This window comes from Arachis ipaensis, chromosome B07 (assembly GCF_000816755.2).
Source record: "Arachis ipaensis cultivar K30076 chromosome B07, Araip1.1, whole genome shotgun sequence".
Lineage (NCBI taxonomy): Eukaryota > Viridiplantae > Streptophyta > Magnoliopsida > Fabales > Fabaceae > Arachis > Arachis ipaensis.
This window is the reverse complement of record NC_029791.2, coordinates 307,466-316,788: the sequence shown is the minus strand read 5'-3', so window position 1 is coordinate 316,788 and position 9,323 is coordinate 307,466. Positions and strand designations below refer to the sequence as shown.

At 36.2% G+C, this 9,323-nt stretch overlaps 2 protein-coding genes across 5 annotated transcripts in view; one reads left to right on the top strand and one right to left on the bottom strand.

The window, feature by feature from the left end:
• LOC107608710 overlaps positions 1 to 4,582 on the top strand; it is a 4,959-nt gene extending 377 nt beyond the window's left edge. Inside the window, exons 2-9 of one of the 4 annotated variants that reach the window (XM_016310416.2) lie at positions 161 to 236; positions 435 to 926; positions 1,063 to 1,234; positions 1,822 to 2,119; positions 2,340 to 2,412; positions 2,857 to 2,947; positions 4,027 to 4,106; positions 4,218 to 4,582. In XM_016310416.2, coding sequence (XP_016165902.1) covers positions 663 to 926; positions 1,063 to 1,234; positions 1,822 to 2,119; positions 2,340 to 2,412; positions 2,857 to 2,947; positions 4,027 to 4,106; positions 4,218 to 4,412 — 1,173 coding nt within the window. In that variant the 5' untranslated portion in view covers positions 161 to 236; positions 435 to 662 and the 3' untranslated portion in view covers positions 4,413 to 4,582. Of the gene's footprint in view, positions 1 to 160; positions 237 to 434; positions 927 to 1,062; positions 1,235 to 1,821; positions 2,120 to 2,339; positions 2,413 to 2,622; positions 2,797 to 2,856; positions 2,948 to 3,341; positions 3,976 to 4,026; positions 4,107 to 4,186 lie in introns of those variants that run through there. The other 3 variants (XM_021106806.1, XM_021106807.1, XM_016310417.2) reach the window with 3 other exon arrangements.
• Positions 4,661 to 8,828, bottom strand: LOC107608711 (endoplasmic reticulum-Golgi intermediate compartment protein 3; the record flags this gene model as incomplete). Its single annotated transcript, XM_016310418.2, is given in 11 exon segments — positions 4,661 to 5,026; positions 5,286 to 5,405; positions 5,490 to 5,598; positions 5,680 to 5,826; positions 6,490 to 6,573; positions 6,670 to 6,791; positions 7,123 to 7,207; positions 7,878 to 7,945; positions 8,076 to 8,151; positions 8,545 to 8,627; positions 8,697 to 8,828. Coding segments are annotated over 11 exon segments (1,065 nt in total). The 3' UTR covers positions 4,661 to 4,949.

The following is a 9,323-nucleotide window of genomic DNA, read 5'->3' as shown; positions in this document are numbered from 1 at the left end:
AATAATGACAATGATTAATAATATTAATTATTAAATAGTAATGTTAAATATCGGTGGGCGAGCAACGGCAATGGCATGTATCTGGTAGCAGTTTTTGTTTTTGCGGCAAACCTAAAAGGTGATTTGCTTGCTTCTCTGATTATTATTTGATGGAAAACAGAGTTACAGGTTTGCAGCCTGAGCTTCAAACTGCTGCTGCTGATTCCTTCTCAGATCATCCTCTTCATCGCCTCCAGGTAATAACACATACAGATCATATGCCTTCCATTTCGATCTGCCATTTCTCTGTTTCCTGATTGCTAGCTGCTGCTACCATAATATGAATGTAACTTCGCTAAAACTGTAATCACTCAATACTCAAAACTATAAGCTGCCGCTGCTTTTGTCAGTTTGCAATTGTTTGATGTAGCATTGCATTGTGTTACTTACTGTAGACATGTGCTGCAAATGCAAATGAAAAAGGTGACAAGGCTTCCTTGATTCCTCACTCCAGACGGCCTGCACTCCCCTCTCTGCAAATACCCCCATGGTCACTAGATGCCGCATTATCTTCTTTCGCAAAGACGGATGGTCCTTCCCTCTCCAGTCCCATTTCTGCTTCCACATCCACCTCTTCTAGAGGACTTCCGCCAAGGCCAAATTCGGCCAGAGTCAGGCCTTCCATGAGAAGTATAATTCCTCAAGGGAACTTCAGGGCCAGAACCAGTCCCCGCGATGCTGAAAGGACGGTTCTCATTGTTCCTGATACTACCCTGTCAAATGCACTTTTGGATAAGCCTTCTACTTCAAGGACCCTCTCTCTTAATGGTAAAGGTTCATTCTCTCCATTGTCAAAGGTTGCCCACTCATTACCGGTTACTCCAATTGCATCTTTGGGTCAAGAAAGTGTACATGGCAGACATCTGGGATGTGCTTCTGATTTAAATGTATGGATGTCTCTTTTCTTCAATCAAGGCAACTGTTTTCATACAACGCTTGCTAAAATTTTTTACATTTTGTATGTTAAACTGGTATATGATTTTAAACTATGCTGCATTGATGAATATTTCCATTCTTGTATAGACAATGGTTGTCAAGCAGCATATAACTCGATCACTTTCGGTTCCAGTTGATGCCAAAGCCACCAAATTGAGGTGCACTCAGTCTAGGGTCTTGATTCGTATCATTTCAGCCAGGCGGCATCTTGCAACTGTTGATGGAACTTCAACTGGTGATGCTTCAGTCATGGAGATTGGTAATTCCTTGAAATATACGTAGAGCACATAATTTCTTGTAGGTTCCCATTTTACATTTCTTGATCAAGAATCACAATCTGAAATATTCAGTTATGAGTTCTGACTTTCAAGAACTATTAAATATTTGGCACTTAACCGTATATAACATGAGATTGGTAACGCTTTGCATCGTTTAGTAGACATTATAGATGAAAGAAATTTGGTGGCTTCTAGGTGATATAATCTTTAGTGCGTCTCTCATAGACAATCTTAGAGACTATAGCCTGTTATAGCCCTTCCATGCCAATTGCTGACTAACTCTCGAAATTAAAGGATAGCAAATTAAATAAACTTTACATTGAAGTTAACTTATTCATTTCTATTTTCAATCATCAAGTTTGTCAATTTCAGATTGTCTTTAAGTTAGGATTCCTAGGTATTTAACAGAACCAGTTTTTTTAGGAGTAGAGTTTCTCATCTGTGCTTATAACGTTTTTAATTCAATATTTTATTCTGGCTGTACTTGATTAATTGGTCAACTATATTCTTATATTCCTCCTTCTCCTCTTTTATCTGAGACTTTTTAATTTTGTTCTCCCCTTTCTAGCTATTGAGGATGCTACAGCAGATATTCCAGAGGAAGAAGCAGTTTGTAGGATTTGTTTGGCAGAGCTCGGGGAAGGAGAAAATACGCTTAAGATGGAATGCAGTTGTAAAGGTGATCTTGCGCTTGCTCATCAAGACTGTGCAGTAAAGTGGTTTAGTATTAAGGGCAACAGGACCTGTGATGTCTGCAAGCAGGATGTTCAAAACCTCCCGGTAACACTATTGAAAATTTATGATCGTCAACCCCCTGCCAGACAGCCACCAAATGTGCCACAACCAAGGGAAATAGCTTATTACAGGCAAGTTTCCATGTATTGATGTGCTAGTCAATTTTGTGTTCAATTCCCTCACCAAAAACCCTACTACATATTTTATTGGTTGCTGGTCTGCGTAAGAATAAGAGTGCATTTAATCCTGAATTTGAATAACGTTTACATAATTACTTGTGTCTGGTATGACAAATGTTGGAGTCACTAGTTTCCTAAGGGTAATGTATTCAACTTATTTCGTCCATGGCAGGATCTGGAATGATATACCTGTACTTGTCTTGATTAGCATGCTTGCTTACTTCTGCTTTTTGGAGCAACTACTGGTATGCCTTTCTTTATGCATATGCTGAACTTTATGGTAACTTGCTACCTGTTTCCTGCTTCAAATTATGGATGTGGGGCCTATTGCATCCGATGGTCACAGTACTGCATGAGAAACTTACTTGTGAAAGAACATTTGACCAAATTATATTTTTGATTACTTAATTCAGAAAATGTAACTTTATCTGATGGGAGAATTTCAATTTTCTCAGTCAACAGATGCTGGAATGTTTTCCTTGACAAAATTTAAGATAAGTGACTTGAGTGTTTGCTGTGAAGAAAAGAGGGAAAAAAGAGCTATCATTTTTTTATTATTCATAATTCTTTATACGAAGACTGAAGAGTGCTTGGATAATGCTGCATATGCGTAGGGAATAAATTATTTTTTTGGTTAATAATTATATCAGCCTTTGTCTTCTTCCTAACACTGATTTCTTGTTTACCAGGTTTCAGATTTGGGTCCTCGAGCTCTCGCAATTGCATTACCTTTCTCCTGTGTTTTGGGTCTCCTAACATCTATGATTGCGTCAACCATGGGTAAAATTTGTTTCCTTCTGTCTGCCAAAGCACAATAAAGTCATTTTGCATCTGTCATATTTCCCTTAGGCTCTGTTTGGTCTGTAGGACAAAAATACAGAGATACTGGCAAAATGTCTCTTGTAACAAAATTTGCCTAGTTTTCTAGTGATCTACAAACTAGGGTAGGGACAGTGGAAACAGGAACAGGGACTTAACAATAAAAACCAATCATAAAAAATCAAATAGTGAAGAAAAAGCATGTGCGATTTGAGTTGACAATAAGTGGACTCATCATGTGTTATAATTGGTGAATCACTAGAACATATGATTATTTCTGTAGTTCCATAATCCAGATCATAACTTTGTTTCCATCATTGGCTTAAAATTTTGCTTGTATGTTCTTCCTCCACAGACCTGTTAAGATCATACATCACGTGAGTTCTTTGCAACTCAAAAGGTCTGAAACAAGAGAATTGAACTGTGCGGCTGCGCCCCTCACTTCTCTTCTCAGAATTGTCCTCATTATGCTCGATTGTTGAAGAGCATTAGAGTACTCTATCAAACTTTTGTTTATCAAAAATGGATAAGCATTTTACAGTTCTCATATCATGCGATGACTTGGAAGCCTTATGAACATCCTATACTTGGTTCTCACTGCTTTTATAAGGAGCTTCGCATGCTTAGAGACGAAAGTAGATACATTTAAGAAGCAGCCAACATTAATATTATTAAATATCACTAGATTCTCGTGTGAGTAGACTATCGAATGGTAGATAGTAAAATCAAAAAGGGGTCAGGAGTAGAGGCAGAGCTAAAGAAACTTTAGGAGAAACTATTTAAAAAATTATTGCTCTGAATGGTTTCACAGAAACTTGGTTTTAGATGGAGTTCAATGGCCTTAATTTTGCTGTCTAAGTTATCTATTTCCTTCCACTGTTGTCTGAGTTGTCTAAGCATGAGTCCAAGTCATTTGGAGCAGATATCTTCTTTGGGTCATGCGCAAGTGCAACTGCTCTAATTTAATGCTGCGATACTCTACATATAGATGTAGTTATTAGTTTGTCCTCAACTTAAAAGGTGATTTGTTTTGGTGGCAGTGAGCAGGAGTTACGTATGGGCTTATGCTTGCTTCCAGTTCGCAATTCTCATCTTGTTTGCTCACGTATTTTTTAATATGGTAAGATGATATAGCTCCTACTCTATTAATTTTATATGCTTATCGTGTTACCTGACTTGCCTCACACCTAAATTACATAGCTTAGCACACCTCGTTTTTTGATCTCTGAAGCTTAATGTCAATCCAATTCTGTCGATCCTCCTTTCCTCATTCATTGGATTCGGGATGACAATAAGCATGAATTGTCTCCTTTCGGAATATGTTAGATGGAGAGCAAATAGGCAGAATCAAACACCCAATGAGAATGGTAACAGTCTAGAGCAGCAGCATCAAGAACAAATAGAGCAACAAGAGCAACATCGATGACATTAACTTTTAGTTAGTCCAACTCTTGATATAATTGTCTCAAATTAGTTTTATCGATTCAGATTGTTGTTCTTATTTTCCTTAATTATCCGCAATACTAAGACATTTGCTCTAAAATACGTGATCCGAAATATTTGCATGCAATACTAATCATACTTTCTTGTCATTCCTTTCACTGAAAAATACGTCCATTCGACCTAATTTGTTTCACTTGGGGACAATTTAAGCTCTCCTATATTGAGCATGAATTGAAGGGAATTTCTGATTAAATTGACCAAAATTTGAGGAGGATTTAAGATGTGGCATAGCTATGAAAATACTCTGCAGTCTGTTGCGTAATGTCAAGCGGACAAGCAAAAAGCCATTCCGAATGGTAGAAGATAATATGAACTGCTTAACGTCAACGGCACAAACAATTCTACAAAGAGACATTTGTCAAAAAGTTGATTACAATTCTTAATTTCAACCATGCCACCATCTGCCATATCGCATAAATCCAAGGATGTTGCTGGAAAGTGGGAATGATGAGCACATATCTTATCGTGATACACTTGTTTTGGCCTTGGGCTTAGTTATAGTTTCCATAAGACGGTACATCCAGCGGTCCAGCATCCCTGTTAATATACGGAGAGTTTTAGACAGGAATGTTATCAGCATAAAGAATAATTAAAGTGCGGTAGGGATCAGTTTAACTCCATGGACTATGAAAAACAGCTTAAGCAATTTCATGCCTATAATGGCTTCAGTTCTTGCTGAAAATGCTGAACACTTAAATTATCTACATTATCTGTCCATGAGTTCCACCCAATAATCTCATTGAAAAGCAAATAGCAACCTGGCTAAAGGTGTATAGTAAGTAGTAAGGAAAAAAACCTGTTACAGCAAAGGTTCCACCCAACACTGCACAAAGCCGAGTAATGAAATGAAGAAAACTGCGTCGCTCTTCTTTGATTGTCACAGTAATAGGTGATAGATCATACAGAAAGTAGACAGCTGCAGACAACAAGACAAACAGGAATCAAATCACAACCTACCCAAGAAATACGCCAACTTCAAACACAAAGGAATAAAAGCAACCTGGCCAAGTCCTATCGTGGTCTTTCATGGGTGAAAAGTATTCTGTAACTGAGAACTGATTAGTTGGTACAACTTCTTTTGAGATGTATCTATATTCTGTAGGAACAACCTGCATCGCAAAATAGAGAGCTTTTGGAGGTTTACCACAGAAAATACACTAAAACAACAACGATAATCACAATATTCAAACCTTAATATAATATTTAAATGTTCCACTTGTGTCATGCAAAATCCTCGTTGTATCATCAAGTGGGTTGTGAATTCCAGGATATTCGGGGCCAAATGACAAGTCATGAATAATATGACTGACATTCACATTCTTTGCTCCTCCAAAAATCTGCAGAAAACCATCAAAGACTGTTTTAGGCATTTTCAATGGAAATCTCCTATAGAAGCCTCTCAATTGAGGTAATCCTTTCAATGCAACAGGAGACAGATCTAAGCTCTTAATAAAATGTTCAATTATAGGCAACTTCGTCCTTGAGAGAAAATTATAAAATAAGTAGACTCCGTAGTTATGGTGTTGGCTTCTTGAACAACTCTCAATTATCCACCACTAATGCCATCACGAAACTTTTAAATCTCAAGCATTTTATTCTTGCACCTTGATACCTTTCTGCCTTTTCTTTCTTTTTAAATATCTAGATAGGCTATAAGTAAAACAGCGTAGAGACTATTATCAACTCCTTCAATAAACACTTTTTTCCCCTGTTGACAGGATACTAACAACTATGATATAAGTTCTGGGCTTGGAAAATTCACATTTTCATTTACTCATCTACCAAAATTATGGACATAATACACAAGCTATTAAAAGGAACTTGAAGAATTGTGTGTTTTCATGGAAATAAGAACACCTTTAATTCTATTATGGTCTATAGATCCTTGCACCAGTATATTTATTTAAAAAAAAAAAAAAGAAAGACCCTGATGTTTTAATTACAAATTTACATATACATTTTTTAACTGAAATATTATTGAGGGAGGACAAAAGTATTACCATTTGAGCAACATATATATTTAGCCCATGAACTGAAATATGGAAATTTCCTGCAACTCTTTGAACATCTAAAGTGCCATAAACCTACAAGAGAATGAATCCAAAAGTTTAAGAGTCTTCTGGGTTTGACAAATAGAACACCAAAAGTACTTTATATTATGAAAAGATTAGAATTTATACCCTACATCCTTCTCCATCTGTTAATGCTTGCTTCACCTTCTTGATCGTATTTTCCGTGGATTCATCTAAGGTTTGTAAATGAATCTTTTGCTCTGAATCTTCATGATGATCTTTATCATGATCTGCTCACAGTTGTTAGAAGACTGTAAGTGGCAGGAAAATAAATGAAAGAATAAAAATGTAAGACGAAAAGGGAACTGTGAAGTTCGGATTGTGCTATCGCAATGTTTAACACTACCTAGTTAATATGCGAAAAAAGATTTAGAAAACGATTCTTTTATTTGGGTTACTGATTTGTTCAGTCAAAACTTCATGTAAGTTCAACATTATCAAAATCCTAATTAGCCCTCCATTTAAGCCCAAATGAATAAATTGAGTTTAACCCAATGAGATACAATTCATACAATTTTTTTTAGTTCTGGAAATGTGGGCATAATGAAACTAAGATATTACCGTGCTTATGATGAGTATGCTCCTTTTCGACAAGATCCGATATATATTCAGTGCCAATTATATGGCCATAACTGTTCAGGCGAAGCTACAGCAGTTACAAACTTATTAGCGTAACAACTAAATAACAGATAGAAGTTAGAAAAATAAAGAAACCTCAAGAAGGCTAAATAGAATTACTCAAAACAAAATTTCATGGGTAGCAAACAATGCTCATTATGCATATTCAACTCATTCATCTACTATAATAAACAAGAAAAAGAGAAATTATTTAGAGTGACAAATTTATAAAAGGTTCTGAGCGCGTGCAGGTGGGGGTGTTCAAACTTCAAAACAACCATAAAACGAAAAAGAAAGAGCATAACAAACAAATTAGCTTGACATTGCTATCTTATCCCTCTTTAAGTTATTCAAGAAATAATGGACTGAAACCCTGTTCAAAACTGTTTGATCGGTAACCAAGAATGATGATTCAATTATTGTCCCCTTTGGTACCAAAACAAGAAACAGAAGAGACTCCACAAATACTTAACTCAGCATTCCCTTTATACAGGGGTTGTGATGATGATCTCTAGAAATAGTAGATAGGTGAAACTTTGGTTTGTTTCTTTGTTTATAAATGTGTATTTATAGCAACAGAAATTTATGATTGCATCCCAAGTTTTTGATGCACTGCAAAAATCAACAATAAGAAAAATGTATAGTTGTAGAAATTCTAGATACCAAAAGATACTACCGTATGTGTGACAAACACTTACTTTCCATATGTTTGTATCAAGATCAACCTCATGCTTGCCTGACATATCAATGGCATCTACACTCAAAACTGCTCACAGAAACAAGATGAACGTTTAAAAACCTCAATGTTAAAGCAAATTAGAGATTCAAAACAAAGATAGAAAGTAGAGATAAAGTTGTAGTATTATTGTTGAAGCAGATGAAAGGACAGTGCTAACCATCACAGGGTAAAGAAGGAAAAGTCATATTTATGTGAATGGGAAGATTTTCTCCACGTTTCAAGTCAACTGACATCTGAAAAGGGAGAGTATAAGTGAAATTTTTTTTGCATATCCTATGTGAATCTGCATAGTATAGAATACTCATTGAGAACCCAAAAGGTTGGATAACAGATCCCCTTTGTTTATTCCACAATATCAATGGTAGAAAAAGAAAGAAAGAAAATGTAGCAAAGTGTCCTAAAACAAGGGAAGCCTGTTTCATTCTGCAGTTAATGCACCTTTGTGACTGTTTTTCATTCCTTTTCTTTTCAGCTGAATTTATTCTCACAAAGTATATATGGAACAGAACTAAGCAAGTATAGTTTAATAATTATAAATAAATTAAAAAAAGAAACTTGTGAAGCAATCATAATGATAAGAGAGAATTTGGATATGACGACATGTTTGAGAAAGAGAGCAAGGAAACCTGATGGACAGTGTAGGTTGAAAGATAATAACCGAGCTCATGCAGGAATAAGGTGGCCATTATAACTATACCAATCACGGAAACTGCAAAGCAACAAAAAATTGAGCTAATGAAAAAAGGGTGAAATAAGTTGGAAGGGAATAGATAGATACCGAGAGCCCCAGATTGAGTTTTATGCAACAAATGCTCTTCGGCGCGGGGGAAGGCGTCAAGGTTCTTAATCACTTGCTTCAAAGTGACACCCATATCTCTTTCTTATTCTTATGCGATCGATATGAATAAGAATTTGATTATATATTTGTATGCAGTAATTTGGGACTTCCCTTCCCCTTCCCTATCCCCGCCGGTGGCCTGCAAATTAATGAATCATAAAAACGCCCAAACACGACGGAAACAACTCAATTCAAATCAATTCATGAATCAAACCTCTCTCTGTCAGTACTCCACCACAATCTGCCCCCAGCAACCAACACCGGAATTTTGCCTTTATTTTTTTTATTATTTACTCTTCCCTTTCTCCGTCAACGAGTTTCTCCTCCCGTCTCCCGATCTATTTTTTCTTTTTTATTTTCCAAGTCTTCCTTTTCTATTTCTCATTTACTTTTTTTTTCCTGAGGAATCCTGGTCCTGCTAGTTGACTGGCCCAGGCCCAATAAATGACAATTCTTAAAAAAAAAAGTTATTTTTTTGGTGACTGTACAAAAAAAAAAGAGTATTTGAGATTATAATCCGTGCTCCTTCTCTATTAACTAACAAAATACAGTATTTAAGTAGAATGA